Source organism: Coenobita brevimanus, chromosome 63 (genome assembly GCF_032717465.1).
Source record: "Coenobita brevimanus isolate Jiangsu-jjx chromosome 63, ASM3271746v2, whole genome shotgun sequence".
NCBI classification, from domain to species: Eukaryota; Metazoa; Arthropoda; class Malacostraca; order Decapoda; family Coenobitidae; genus Coenobita; species Coenobita brevimanus.
Genome location: NC_137016.1, coordinates 4,574,360 through 4,590,443, shown reverse-complemented (window position 1 = coordinate 4,590,443; position 16,084 = coordinate 4,574,360). Strand labels below are relative to the sequence as shown.

Sequence of the window (16,084 nt, the reverse complement as noted above, 5' to 3'; positions counted from 1 at the left end):
TTGATGCAGGTGGTGCTATTGATGCAGGTGGTGCTATTGATGCAGGTGGTGCTATTGATGCAGGTGGTGCTATTGATGCAGGTGGTGTTATTGATGCAAGTGGTGTTGTTGATGCAGGTGGTGTTATTGATGCAGATGGTGTTATTGATGCAGGTGGTGCTATTGATGCAGGTGGTGTTACTGATGCAAGTGTTGTTATTGATGCAAGTAGTGTTATTGATGCAGGTGGTGTTATTGATGCAGGTGGTGTTATTGATGCAGGTGGTGTTATTGATGCAGGTGGTGTTATTGATGCAGGTGGTGTAATTGATGCAGGTGGTGTTATTGATGCAGGTGGTGTTACTGATGCAGGTGGTGTGGGTGCGGGCAGGATGGGGTGCGGTCGCCGGTGCGGGTGCTGGGCGCTGAGTGAGCTGGAGCTGGAGCGGGCACGACACCAGGCCACACTGGAGGAGAACACGCGATTCCAGATGCACATCAAGGTCAGCACTCACTACTCAGCACTACTCAGCACTCACGACTCTACTTCCCCCTTCACTCAGCACTCTACGTTCCTCAGCTCCTTGTGTTAATCAGCCCTTAGCACACTGTTGGCCAGCACTCGGCAGCATGGTATACTGGTCAGAACTAAGCACTGTGGGTCATCAGCACCCTATCTTGGTCAACACTTAGCATTCTAGATTCTTTAGCAACTTATGACAATATCCAATATGCTATCTTCGTTAACACACTATAATGATATGAAAACACACTACATCTGTTATTTGTCAGCACGTTATATTGGTCAGCACGCTATATTGGTCAGCACGCTAGTACTCAGCATCGATTGACACACTACATTGGTCAGCAAGCTGTGTTAGCCAGCACGCTATATTGATCAACACATGCAATATATTGGTCATCACACTATACTAGTGATCGCTCTGTATTGGTCGTATTCTCTCTCTCTCTCTCTCTCTAAGAATCACGTTTTTTTTCCCTTCAACCACACGCAAACCAAGGGCCAGAGACCCCCAGACCTATATATATTCTGAATCAGGGTGACCCAAGGAAGGTTTTAGGGAAGTCAATATTCAGATCTGAGTCATTTGAGATCACCGGTAGAGTGTTGGCCTTATTTTTTGGCCCGGGCAACGCCGGGTACCCCTGTAACCCAGTTTTTGGCATGGAGACTCACATGACCTCCAGTTCGGACGTAGGCTATGTGAGGTTGACCTCAGAGGACATTTGAGGTCACCGGTCGGGGGTCATTTGAAGTCATCGGTAATACACGCTCGAATGACTGGACCCAGCAGCCCAGTTTTTGGCATGGAGACTCACATGACCTCCAGTTCGGACATAGGCTATTTGAGGTTGACCTCAGAGGTCATTTGAGGTCACCGGTCGGAGGTCATTTGAAATCACTGGTAACAGTAAACGTGTGCGCACAAATACTTTGCGTTAGGCTGCGAAAGCTGATATAGAAAGTTCCTGGACCTCTTATAATCCCTCAAAAGAGGTACGTTGGTCTTTCTAGAGTAGAAAGAAAGATTGAACTAGAAAAACAGGATTAAAGTGTTCGCCTTTTTGGCCCAGGCAACGCCGGGTACCCCTGCTAGTCACACTATTTTGGTCAATACATTATTAGGTCAACACACTATATTGGCCAATACACTGTTAGGTGACGTCAACACACTATATTGGTCAACACACTATACTGATGATCACACTATTGGTTAACACACCATACTGATGTTCACACTATTGGTCAACACACTATACTGATGTTCACACTATTGGTCAACACACTATACTGATGTTCACACTATTGGTCAACACACTATACTGATGTTCACACTATTGGTCAACACACTATACTGATGATCACACTATTGGTCAACACACTATACTGATGATCACACTATTGGTCAACACACTATACTGATGATCACACTATTGGTCAACACACTATACTGATGTTCACACTATTGGTCAACACACTATACTGATGTTCACACTATTGGTCAACACACTATACTGATGATCACACTATTGGTCAACACACTATACTGATGTTCACACTATTGGTCAACACACTATACTGATGTTCACACTATTGGTCAACACACTATACTGATGATCACACTATTGGTCAACACACTATACTGATGTTCACACTATTGGTCAACACACTATACTGATGTTCACACTATTGGTCAACACACTATACTGATGATCACACTATTGGTCAACACACTATACTGATGTTCACACTATTGGTCAACACACTATACTGATGTTCACACTATTGGTCAACACACTATACTGATGTTCACACTATTGGTCAACACACTATACTGATGTTCACACTATTGGTCAACACACTATACTGATGTTCACACTATTGGTCAACACACTATACTGATGTTCACACTATTGGTCAACACACTATACTGATGTTCACACTATTGGTCAACACACTATACTGATGTTCACACTATTGGTTAACACACTATACTGATGTTCACATTATATTGATCAACACACTATACTAGTCAGCACATTATATTGATCTCTCTTTGCTGATCACCACACTATATAGTTTAGCACTCATTGTTGGTCAGCACTCATTACATGCTGTTGGCTTTGAATCCGCACATGATATTCAGCAAAATAAATTGTTCAGCACTCAGCATACTATCTTGGTCGGCAGTCAGCATCGGAGTATGTTTTTCTGCCGTGGTCAGCACTTCATCTGAGTCACACTGATCAGCGCATTTAACACTAATATATGTCAGAGTTTTACGTCAACCTCTAGTGAGGAAGTAAACAACTGTGTGTGTGTGTGTGTGTGTGTGTGTGTGTGTGTGTGTGTAGCCTATTTGCAGTTTGTTTTCTCTGATCTATTTTAGATCGAATACCAACTCTCTCTCTCTCTCTCTCTCTCTCTCTTGATATCTATGTTTATACTAGCAGGGGTACCTGGCGTTGCCGGGCCAAAAAGGCGAACATTTTTATTCTATTTGTTCTAGGTCAGTCTTTCTTTCTACTCCAGAAAGACGACGTACCTCTTATGCCTTTAAAGAGGGATTATAAGAGGTCCAGGGACTTTCTATTTTAGCTTTCGCAGACTAACACACAGTATTTCTTAGCACTTGTTTACTATTACCGATGATCTCAAATGACCTCCGACCGATGACCTCAAATGACCTCTGAGGTCAACCTCACGTTGCCTACATCCTAACTAGAGTCGTGTGAGTCCCCATCCCAAAAATTGGGCTGCTGGGCCCAGTCGCTCGAGCGTGTATTATTACCAGTGACCTCAAATGATCGCCGACCGGTGACCTCAAATGACCTCGGAGGTCAACCTCACATAGCCTATGTCCGAACTGGAGGTCATGTGTCTCCATGCCAAAAATTGAGCTGCAGGGGTATCCGGCGTTGCCCGGACCTAAAAGGCGAACTTTCTACTGGTAACCTCAGATGACCCAAATATGAATTTTGACCCCCCTAAAACCATCCTTGGGTCACCCTGATTCAGAATATAAATGGGTGTGGGGGTAATTGGCCTTTGTTTTGGGCGGCACTGAAGGACAATCAAACAAAAAACGCGGCATATACCCTGTGTGTGTGTGTATATATATATATATATATATATGATAACATCATCATCAGCCGTTTGAGTATCCACTGCAGGACCGCCCTATCCCGACCGAAGTCGGGACGATACAGCCAATGTATCTCTACCATGTGGCTTAGACTGTCTGGTAGAGATTGTATGTAGGGTGAGAAGTGCTTGTAAGTGTGTGTGTAGTCTGTGAACCAAGTGTAATTGGCCCGCGCAGGCCGAGTGGGTGCAAGCATACTTTACAATAAGCGACACTGGTTCAACCACAGCACCCCTTGTGTTCGCCAATGCAGTACGTAGCCGGGTGAACACTCCCAAAGATTATTACCCCTGGCAGGGCGCGAACCCTGGCCCATCCGTGTACGAAACGCACACTTTACCACTGTACCACAGAGGCTCCATATATATATATATATATATATATATATATATATATATATATATATATATAACTAGAAATCTCTTCTTGCAGTAGCAAGAATTAAAAGACATCACAGGACAGAATAAATGAAAAATAAGCTTTTTCTAACATTGTCACTAGTAACCGATTGAACAAGATAACATTTATTGGTTTTATCTTGATGCTTCCAGACGATTATTTTACAAGTAGAATCTCTAGTAGTGATGGGGTAATGAAAGCTGTATCAGACCCCGCCAGTATGAAAAGTCTATGTAATGTTTAATAAACCGTCAAGAGATGGCAAGAAAATAATATAGAAGACGATACTCTAATTTGGGGGATATAAGCCATTTTCTTGTCTTCAGGGCGGACATAATTTGTCTCCAGAATATAGATTTTGTTAAAATCAGCATTCGATTATACTGTTAGTACTACTCCCACAGTTATTATGGAAAATAAATACACAGAATACAAATTTCAACTTGATTCATAATTACTGCTACCATGAATATTGATTTTTTATTCAAAGATCGCTTGGACAACAACGACAGCTACAAGAACAGCTAATACTCTTGCAGCGCAACATCGTGGCAGTGCATCTAAATATAAGCCAACTTAATGTTACTCTCAGTTTCCTTCTAAATCTTGATAATCAGCCGTGCCGTGGCCAGTGCCTCACGCCATGTAATCTGTCTGTATGGTAGGCGGGACGGGACGGTTTGCGTAGATCCCATGATGTAGGAGAACACCAACACGCAACCCACTCACCGCCCTGCCAGACCTCCATCTCTACAACAACGCCTGAAAAATGCCTTCTATCTGGACGTCCTTTTTTAGGTACAGATACTCTGCTACATTCATGCACGATAAAAGAGAGTGTGATGTCAAGGAATTACAACATTTAAGTTCCTCCGGCAACTTGCAATGTTAGCAGTGTCTTGACAACGAGCAGATCGTGTCCGGAAATTCGATGGTCTTAATAGTAGGTGTAACATATAATTTTGTGATATTACGTTTTCAATAAAATTGCTCTGACTTACACAAACAACAAATCGATGTAAAACTAACCTGCTGAAAGGTTTTCCATGTTATCTTGTAGTTTGGCCTGCATATATTCTGTATCAAGATAGCTGCTTCACAGTCTAAAGTATATGACGTGGGAATTCAGACTGCTATAAGTTCACGCGGACAGAAAAATGGAGGTGTGTGTGTGTGTGTGTGTGTAGACTAATCTTTTGATAGGTGCTGATGTATATCATAAACCTCTACTTCAGCAGTATACGTCTTTTAAGTAAAGAATGAGGGAATCTAGAAAAAGACGGCGGAAAGGGTGAGAAAAGGAGGGGGGGGGGGTCAATCCGTACTGTTCTCTACTACCGTACCTATACAGATTGTATCTCCCCCTCCCCCCACCCTGGTACCATCAAATACACATCTATATGCAGGATAGTGTTCTCGTTCACTTCGCCCCTTCGAGTAATAATAATAATAATAATAATAATAATAATAATAATAATAAAAGGGGGGGGGGACATGAGCACTCGGAGTGCAACGTCTGAGCCATATAGTTCGTCTAAGGGTCTAGCAAGTTTGATCGAAATTAGATCAAAACTTTAATTTTTAGTTTTCCTTGTCCTCTGACCATGACCTTTGACCTATTGTGCTCAAAATTTAATCCATGTCAGACCTTCAACTCTTCCATTCAGTTTGGTCTAAATCGAATTACAACTGCTTGAGTTATAGGGTCGAACATTGACCTTTCCCTATGACCTTGACGCTTGCTAATTATTCTCAAAGTTGAGTCATTTCATCTCTGCCCTACCCTCACCCTTTCCACCAAGTTTGTCTCAAATCGAATCAAAGCTGTATAAAGTTACCTTGGCATGTGACCTTCCTCTTTGACCTTGCCTGTTGGCTGGTTATTCTTAATATCGAATCCCTTTGTTCTTGCCTTATCTTCTACCTTTCCATCAAGTTTGGTCTAAATCGAATCAAAATGTTTGTACTGATGCTGTCATGTAACCTTCACCTTTGACTTCGTCCTGTGATCTTTCTTACGGATTGAATGTTCTTAAAACCGAATCTTATCGTATCTTCCTTAACCCCAGTTCTTCTGCCAAGTGTTTAAGTCGGATCAAAACTAAGTTGATCTTTCCACAGTGTCAAACATACAGAAAATGTGGTTGAAATGGTGAACATTCTTAACGATTACATTGCGTCTGTTTTTACAATAGAAAACATCAACAGAAGCCTACTGTCGCCATTAAACCAAGCAAATAGCACCGTCCTCAGTAACTATACTATCCACAATAGCGATATCCTTTCAGCCATAAATACAGTAGTACAAACATAAACAAAACCCCTGGCCCAATAAAATATCACCAAGAATTCTCAAAGCAAAAAACAATTACTGTTGCCACTCTGTCATATTCAGTAAATCGTTAAATACTAGGAAAGTCCCACACGAATGGAAAATAGCAAATGTAACACCAGTTTTCAAAAAATGGGATATAGGTCGCACCCAGGAAATTACAGATCAATCAGCTTAACATTAGTAGTGTGCAACTTAATGGAAACAACCATAAGAGATAAAATAGTTATTATCTAGAAGAAAATAATATAATTAAAGACTCGCAGCATGGATTCAGACATTGTCGTTCATGCTGGACTTCTTCCATGGTGTTTACAAATCATATGACGACTCAAGAGCAGTAAATATAAATTACCTCGACTTTCAGAAAGCATGTGACACTGTCCCTTACAAGTGTCTCATATGCAAAATCGAAGCCCTTCGAATTAAAGGAAATACGCAGAAATGGTTACAATTCTGGCTCTCCGACCGAAAACAGCGAGTTGCGATAAATGGTTAAGAATACAAATGGCGTAATGTGATTAGTGGCGTTCCCCAGGGCTCAGTACTTGGACCGATACTTTTTATTATCTACATAAACGACATACATGAGGATCTAAATTGTAAAATATCCAGATTTGCAGACGATACTAAAATAACCAATAAACTAACTTCTAAGTTACAGTGGCAGCAGTTACAAAATGACCTTAATACTTTGGCAAGCTGGACAGAAAAATGGCAAATGAAATTCAACATACAAAAATGCAAAGTGCTTCATACTGGAAATAACAACGCCCATGCGAATTACAAAATGAATAATATCCAATTATCAAGTACAGACAATGAAAAGGATCTTGATGTGATAATATCAAATGACCTAAAACCGAATAAGTACACTAGTTCACCGAGGTGGTTAACACTGCAAACAAGCTGGTGGGTTTTACTGGAAGAACTTTCGAGTTTAAATCGGAAAAAGTCATACTTGCCTTGTATAACTCGCTAGTGGGCCCCCATCTCGAGTACTGTGTGCAGTTCTGGTATCCATACTACAAAAAGGACAGAGCAAAGAATCACAAAAATACCATGACTGAGAAACAAACTATGTGAGGAACGCCTTGAAGAACTTCAATTATTTAACCTATCAAAACGCAGGCTAAGAGGTGACCTGAAGTCTTCAAAATCACAAAGGGATATGACAACATAGACATGAACTGATATCTTGAAAAAGACCGGTTGAGTCAAACCAGGAATAATGGCTGCAAAATTATGGGAAAGTGTTTCCAATCCCATGAGGCAAAATACTTCCACAACAGAGTCGTAAATATCTGGAACAGTTTACCTTCAGATTCCACGAACAGTAGGCTATCTCAATTAAGACATTTAAAAACAAGATAGACAAATTTTTGCACAGAATCCTCAGTCGACTCTTTTTCTGTCCAAATAACTTACCAGCCACTTGTAAGTTCATTCCCCTCTGTCTACGAGACACCCCGTAAACTTAACGTACCCGTACATAGTGTCACATTACATCATTATATATTTTTCATTTCATTAAATGCAAATAAAGTAATATAAGCACAGACTAGGATATACACAGATATCCCTGAGTTAACGGTCACTAGGCTGCTCTTACTTTCGACCTGTGATGGACTGCGGATCACTGAGGGTCCCTGTTAGTTAAGTGACCACCATCGGGATTTTTTTTTAGTGTACCAGAGATCATTGCTTCAGAAGGAAGCTTGTGTACTTGTCCCGCATGGGAGAGTTCCTTGTCTCTGTGGAGTGAACGGAGCTGGGGCCTGACTGAATGCTGCTACGTTAAAAGCACCAGGCAAGGCTACCACACCACCCCTGAACATCCACAGTGTATGCTGTGCAATTTCCACGTTATGTCTACAGACGCCCCGTTAGCTCAACGTACCCGTTAATAATGTCACGCAGTAGTTATTTGTTTATTTGATCACTTTCTCTTTCAGGTTGTTCAAACTGGTAGCTTATAGATAAAGTATTATAGAATGTAACTTTTCCTTTTTAGTTTTTCCTATGAAATTGCCATGTCAGTTTTTCAATGCTGCATGGTGGTCTTCACTTTTTTCCTGGAGGGTTTGGAGGCGGGGGGAAGCCTTCTTTCTTTACTATCCTTGTGGTTCACCATGCAGAATTAGAACTTGTAGTCACAGTCAGGTCTGTAACAAGCAAACTCGAAAGGACCATATGGTCTGTTGCTGTTTGTATTACTTTGTATTTCCTCTTCCTTCTTCTCCTCCTTTTTATCTCCTTCAACCCTACCACCTCAGTCCTCCACGCCTTATGTTATCCACCTTCTTATTCCTCTTTCTGTCACCCTTATTTCTCTCTCCTTCTCTTCTTTGCCTCTAACTTCTCATCTCACCTCAGAGCCTACGTTCTCTTTTTCACTACTTCTCCAGCTCCTTCTCTTCACTTTACCCTCCAGGACCTAAGTAACGAGCTATCTACCCTTCTCTCCTCCTCTTCTGCTTCTCCACTTCCTCCTCCTCATCTTTGCCTCTAATCCCAACACCTCTGTCCCAAAGGACCTGCGTGACGAGCTTGCCACTCTACACAGCACCGTGGGTGAGCTGGAGCGTCGCTACTCAGACCTCTCAGCCCGATACCGCACCACCGTAGCCAGTCTGGATGACGTGAGTAGATTACGTTTCTTCACTCCTTTCCTCTCTCCATCCCTCCGCCTCCAGCTAGCATGTATGCCCTTACAGACCATATTATGTCTCCATCCATTTTTACCTGCAGCGATAGTCAGCAGGCTAATGAGTGGCCAGCGTTCTTCTCCTGCTTCTGGGGGATTTGTGAAAAGGAGGCCTTTGGAGACATAAAAGTGGTACTATAGAAGGTAATTTGACATGAAGAATCCAAATTTGCCATCAGCTGACACCTGAAGTGGTGCCATCTGGCGACAACTTTAGCAAAACTACTTCATTTCAGCCCATTAAGACATAAAAGTAGTCCCATATAAGGTTATTTGGCATGGAGAATCCAAAACTGTAACAAGAGCCCCGCCGCAGGTCCCAGAGCAATTTTACTCTTGTTTATGTCTTCCACTCAGGCCAGTCTTACCCTGTTACGATACTTCATCACATCAACTTAACCTTATTTCTCATGTATCCTACGTGATCTAATATACTCTAATTTTGCCCCCCACCCCCGCGCGCACGTGTGTGTAGCCGATTTTGATAAAGGATTTCGAAGAAATTGGCAGGATGGTTGCAGTGGGTCACACAGATGGAGCCGTTTGAATTTCAAGTAGAATGAAATTTTCTAAAGGGGTGTTTTAACCCCTAGGTTAACTGTTTCCCTACGTGGAATGCGTCAGAGATTTTTCGTGGATTTTCCTGAGTTTCCAGAGGAGCAAGTGCTGAGTGGCCCGGTAGGTCCGCGAAGCTCTTGTCTGTATCTATAACTGATCTTATTCAGGACCAGAATCAGAGAGAGAGAGAAAAAAAAGTTCCACTCAGTATGCCTCCATTCCATTCGACTCCGATCATACATCATGAGGTAATCAGTACAAGCAGGGCCGGATCCAGCACTTTGAAAAGAGTTAGGGGGCGTGATTCCTAGCGGAACGATTACAAATTTGAATTCATACTGACTCAATACCAGATTTCTCAGTGTTTATTACCTAATCCTCTTTTCATTGAAATGATTGTATGATTACATCTGTGTATGATATTCACTGCAAACATTTTAAGTAAATTTGCTCTTTTATTGTATCATTTGTCTACCGAAAATGGAGAGAAGGTGCGTACGCGGCCCACTCACCCCCGTATCTGTAGCTGATAAGTGTTACCGTCGACACTTCCCTAAACTTCCATGTCTTCTTTGTCTATCAGTTTTTTGTAGCTTATTGCCCCTCTGTATATAACACACACACACACACACACACACACACCCACCGCTCGCTGGTGCATTGGTAACGTTCTCGCTTGCCAACTGGTGGACGGGAGTTCGCGCCTCGCTCAGGTTGCGAAAAGTTTCACTGACGAAGTGGGTGGTTACTGTTCCCCTTGAGCAAGGGGACGGGTGTGTGCGTGTGTGAAGGTCACAGCCTTGCCCTTAAATCGGACTATATGAGCTCTTAGCTCCCTTCCGGGAGGGTAAAAGCTGACTATCACGACCATCAAGTGATCCTGACCGACCCGGTGAATTACACACTTCGTAACAGATAAACTTTTTGCAATATTTCCTTTGTCTATGGATATAACCTAAGGCGCTCAACAAGTCTTCATTATGTCCCAGTGTGAAAGAAATATAGGCCATAACGAAATTTCTAACGAAATGAAAGAATAACGGTGGCTGAAGTGACATGGAAAAAAAGTTAGAAATGGAAGTAGGCGATATTCGTGCTCAACAGAACAAAGTAATCGATACAGCGTGACCTAGATTGGTTTGTCCTCCACTGTGACCCAACTCGCTGGCCGCCTCCTCTTGTTATGACCTCATCCCTCCCCTCTCCCTTTCCCTGCAGGTGAACGACACCACTGAGCGGCTGAAGGACCACTCATCTGACCTAGTGGACCAAAACCGACGACTGAGAGCCAACTGTGACAAGCTGGAGGAGGAGGTAGGTGCAGTGCAGGTCTGATTTATATTACTTCTTCAGTATGCTGACGTCCTTTATTGGCATCGTGTTCTTACCATTGTCATATATATATATATATATATATATATATATATATATATATATATATATATATATATATATATATATATATATATATATATATATATGCCTCAATCCCGTAATGGGTGGTCACAAAGAAATCGCCTCCATGTCGCCCTGACCCCTGCCAATTCGCTGCCCTCCCCCCAACCCACACATCCCTCTCTCATATACCTCGCCACTCCATCCTTCTATCTCATCCTTGGTCTTCCCCTACCTCCCCTCCCTCCTATACCTCACTTATATACATTCTCCTAATTAGTCTCTCACTCTCCATTCTCTCCACATGACCAAATCACTTCATTGTATTTCTCCTAATGCGTCCTATTACATTAACATCCACACCACAACGTTCCTTTACTTCCTCATTCGTCGGTCTTTCCTTGTAACTTCACATGCTCCTCTCAAATAACTCATTTCCACTGCTCTCACTCTTGACTTGTCTCCTTCCAACAAGGTCCAAGCTTCACTTCCATATGTTAGATTTGGTATCATTATCATATGCAACAACTTTTTTTAATTCTATGCTCACCGCCGTATTTCTTATCCCTGCATTCAGTGAATCGGCAGTTTGTCTTCCTTGTTGTACCCTTTCAAGCACTTCATCTTCCAAACTTCCAGCCTTACTCATCACACTATCCAAGTACTTAAATGCACTCACATTTTCAATTTCCTCACTATCCAGCCTCACTGTACATTTATGACTTCATTTCTCACGAAGAACACTACTTTTTTCTTTCCAACATTCACCTCTAGATTCCGTGTCTTACAAACTCTCCTAACCTCACTCACCAAGCCTTGCAGTTCGCCTTCGTCTTCACTTAACAATACAGTATCATCTGCAAACAACAGAACAGTAAGTTTACAAACGCTGCCCTCATTTTTTAGGGCCGCTCCGTCATCCGCTGCCCTATCTTGTATCTCTTATAACTCCATCCATATACAAAGTGAACAACCATCGAGACGTGACACGTCGCTGCTTCAATCAAACATTTAGACAGAAAAATTCACTCAGTTCGCCATCCACACGTACTGCAACAACTTCCCAGTTACTAAATATATGCGTACTATTTTCCACATTCCTTGTATATCCACCCTGTCATGTGCTTTCTCCACATCCTTGCGGGCCGCATACAACTTCTTTCCCTTGTTTAGAAACTTTTCCCCTTAACATCTTAAAATGAATATCTACTCAACCCCCTCCCTTCATAAAACCTTCCCGTTCTTTTCCAATTTATTCCTGTTATTTCCCTAAATCTGTGAATAAGTATCCTACTCTCTCTCTCTCTCTCTCTCTCTAAATTCGTATCCATAGGCTAGAAGTTTTATACATGCTGATGATTTCATTACAGGTTTTCCAATTGGCATTTATATAATTCCATATTTTTGATGCCCTATCAACTATACTAATATAGGCTACTGGGGAACATCGCCAAGCATCATGAATATCACACCCATAAAATAAATTCTCTTGTCTGTGGAAGAAGTTCCACTCAGCTGAATGAAATTGTTTTTTGACAGGTAAACATAATGAATAATTATGGCGCCATGCTTTTAAGGAATTCTCATACTGAGCTTGGCCACGGTACAATACAATACTCATGTGTTCCGTAGACTGACAGTGCCAAAACCAGCTACAGCAATAATTTCCCAACAGCTGCTGGAGGCTGTTGAGAAAAATGAAATCCAACTTGTGTCATAAGATTCGTCACAATGTGAGTCTCAACTTGAACTCTAATTTACTTCTGGTGAGTTTGCTGTCAAGGAGTGATGACTGAGTTGCGTTGCCTGACTTCACTCTCACGGTACTACTGAGAGGTAATAGAGGGTAGTATCTACTAAAATCAACAATAGCCATCCATCTACTGTCTACTGTACAATGTATGTTGTTAGGCTGAATAAATTTCACACGTGTGCCCCAACTACCCAAGTCCTGCAGTTATTAAAAGTACTTCTAAATACATTAATGTGAATTTTAAAATAGCTTTACATACATACTTAACCATTTGGCTTTCACATATTTTCTCAGCTGAACAAAATCACTTTGTACTGGATTTGCAAGAATAAATGTCTTTAAACGAATCTAGTAAAGCAAATGGATTCAGGGAAATACTCTGACTCACTGACTGATAGGAATTCTCCAAGCTGAACTAAATTGTACAGTATCATCCTGAACAAAATGCTTAAGTAAGTCCATATCCACAAAAGAATTACACTGTGCTGACCTTTTCAGTGGCATGATCCCTCTCCTCAGCAGTCTTACGCCATTACGCTCGTAGACTTGGCAGATTTTCTAGCATCTCTTCTTTGTTTTATCAGCTTTTTTCTGTCAACGTCATTTAAATGTACAGTAATTTTGTATGTTGTTCACACCAAATATGTCGATGATAAAATTATACGAAAGCCACATAAAGGAATACAAGGTGAAGTAGTAACAACAAAGTACATACGAAAAGGAGCTACAAAAGCTCCTAACACCACAAGAATACCATATACAGTCTTTAAGTAACATGATCAATTCTCAGCTGGAAAAAAAAAAAAAATGTCTTGCACCAGCTGGAATAGAAAAAAGAAAACTGTTCAAACTGTGACAGGGTTAATGGTGCCAGCAGTAACTATCTCACTCTCCTATGGCAAGTGTCGGATTACCCAACAGGCACAGCAAGTACGTGACTAAGGCCCCCACACTTGAAGCGGTCTCTAAAAACGAAAAAGATAAACGATGAATATTACTGTAGACGGCATCATATAAAATCTAGTGATGGTCGGGAGCAGATTAACCACTTGGCTAAATGGAGGCAGCCTAGGGTTCCCACCCAAGAAGGGGTCCCCATTCATCAGATTTATCTACTCGCATCTATCTATTACCATACGCAATAATCCCGTAAGGGATGATCGTTTGTCTCTGAGTTAGTTGTTTTATGGGAAGGAGGCACTAACCCTTCACCACCCACTTGATGACACGTAGGGAACACGTATGGGTTGGTTGTATGGTTACCACCCAGCGATGTAAATGGTTTCCTGTCTTACAGGAAACCATTTGGCTTGCTACTTAATGTAAGGCCACCTGAAAAGGAAAGAGGAGTAATAAAAAGTGATTGGAGAGATGGGAGAAACTGGAAGAGACGGCAGATACAGAAAAGAGTGATAAAGGTGAAGGAAGAAGTAGGCAGCACTATATCAAGTGAGTGGATGATGGTGGCCACCATAAAGAATATACAAATGAAAATAAATAAATGGATAATTGATAACAACTACAGGAGTTGGCATCATACAAAATCGAATTATGGTCATTAATATATTTACATGCAGGTGCCTATCCTGGGTAGGGGGCCCCATATCAAGTTAGGCTAGGGTCCCCAGCAAGGTTGATCTGGCCCTGCCTATGACTCACTCGCAGCTAAATAATATCATCTGACACCAGCTGAAACAGAATATTACAACGGTCCTGATTTTTTAGTTAATAAGCTAATCCCACTCGATGCCCTTTTTCATGCTCTCTGTTTTTCTTTACCAGGCGAGACTACTAAGAGAAGAATTAGACGAGGCTCGAGGAAGGGCAGAAGACGAACACCGACGGCGGATATCAAGCGAGGTGAGCCTGACACGTGACCTGGCCGACACAGAACGGAAATTTGAGGTGAAACTCCGACGCGCGCACTCCCTACACGACCTGGACAAACAGCATCTGAAGCACGATGTGGACCGCCTTCAGCACGCCCTCCACCGTGAAAAGAAAAGCCACCAGATGACGCTGCGAAAGTACCACCGCCACTACCCCTTCACCTACTGCCTTCCTCACCATGTATATAACTGCCACGTCTGCTATCCCGACCCAATGTTACTTGACTAGCACTACAGTTATTACTACTTGTGAACCCCCAGTACACACGTACACTCATTATCTTTGATTTTGTGAAATCCGATTATATTATTTGTTTAGAAATAATTATATTCATTAATTTAATTAAACTACGATTGTTCCCCATTAGCTCTTGGAATTAATTTTAAATACTATACATGTCCCAAGCTGCCATAAATCTTTAAAAGTTAATTTTGAGGAGACTACAAATTGTCATAAAGAGAACAAGCCTTCCGAAGTACAAAGCAATTTCATGATATCTATAGAAATGACCTTACTTTTGGTAGCATACAGATTATCATGTAGTTCCTTTTATACATAAGTGTATGGGAAGATATTGCACTGGGGGGCGGAAGGAGTCTGGCCAGAAAATACTCAAAGTTGCCCTGATCTCCAAATGAATAATAAATTAATTTATATGTAAGAAATAATACAAAAGATAAACCTAACGTACACTAGAATAAACTGATATATTGAGAAACCATAAATTTATTTGGAAACAACATAGAAAACCTGATGTAATATTATGTACAGTAGTAGTATTGATAAATACGCATAGTAAACATATATGAGTATATAAATAATATATAATTTGTGATAATATGTCCTAAATAAGTTTTGGGAGAATGTAGAAGAGCACTTGGAAAAAACTGAAAGGCGAGAGTGTTTTCGATTGGAGATACTTGTACGAATGCAGAAGTGGGGTAGACGGGTTGGTTGGTAGGTGGGATGTACCCAATAAGTGTATGGAAAGGGTAGATCTGGTGGACATTTGTGCCGGGAACGGCTTGGCAACAGCCAATACGTTCTTCAGACACAAAATGATCCACAGGTATACACTGAGTGACAAAGATGAGTGGTAAGGTAGATGAACAGAAAACAATAATTTATCTGTGTGTGTGAGCGATTGATAAGATCTGTACTGGGCTCGAGAATGCATGGAAGTTCGGGGAATGGATTATCAGATCACTACAACCTAGAGTAGTATAAGGGTGCAAAAGCACTGGGTGACCAGAGGTAGTGAAAGACAGGGGGAAGTAGTCCTTGCCAAGAGAGTAGAAAGGCTGCAAGGACGAAAAAAAAAAAAAAAAAAAAAAGTGGAGAAGCAACTGAATAGATATGATTTGGAGCAGATTATGGGGGTGGATGACATGTGTAAGATATTC

The 16,084-nt window shown here is 41.5% G+C and overlaps 1 protein-coding gene across 1 annotated transcript; it reads left to right on the top strand.

Annotated features, from left to right (window-relative positions):
- The first annotated feature begins 371 nt into the window (after nucleotides 1-371).
- LOC145404476 (uncharacterized) lies at nucleotides 372-14,909 on the top strand. Its single transcript, XM_080276014.1, has 4 exons — nucleotides 372-482; nucleotides 8,913-9,020; nucleotides 10,862-10,957; nucleotides 14,574-14,909. Exons 1-4 carry the CDS (start codon nucleotides 372-374, stop codon nucleotides 14,907-14,909), a joined length of 651 nt encoding a protein of 216 aa, XP_080132140.1.
- Nucleotides 14,910-16,084: the final 1,175 nt, after the last annotated feature.

What these genes read in the sequence shown, in the direction of transcription:
- LOC145404476 (XM_080276014.1), top strand. Translation starts at nt 372, where the DNA reads ATGGGGTGCGGTCGCCGGTGCGGGTGCTGGGCGCTGAGTGAGCTGGAG. An exon ending in GATTCCAGATGCACATCAAG is followed by an intron (nt 483 to 8,912) that starts GTCAGCACTCAC and finishes TCTGTCCCAAAG; the next exon opens with GACCTGCGTGACGAGCTTGC. An exon ending in CCGTAGCCAGTCTGGATGAC is followed by an intron (nt 9,021 to 10,861) that starts GTGAGTAGATTA and finishes CTTTCCCTGCAG; the next exon opens with GTGAACGACACCACTGAGCG.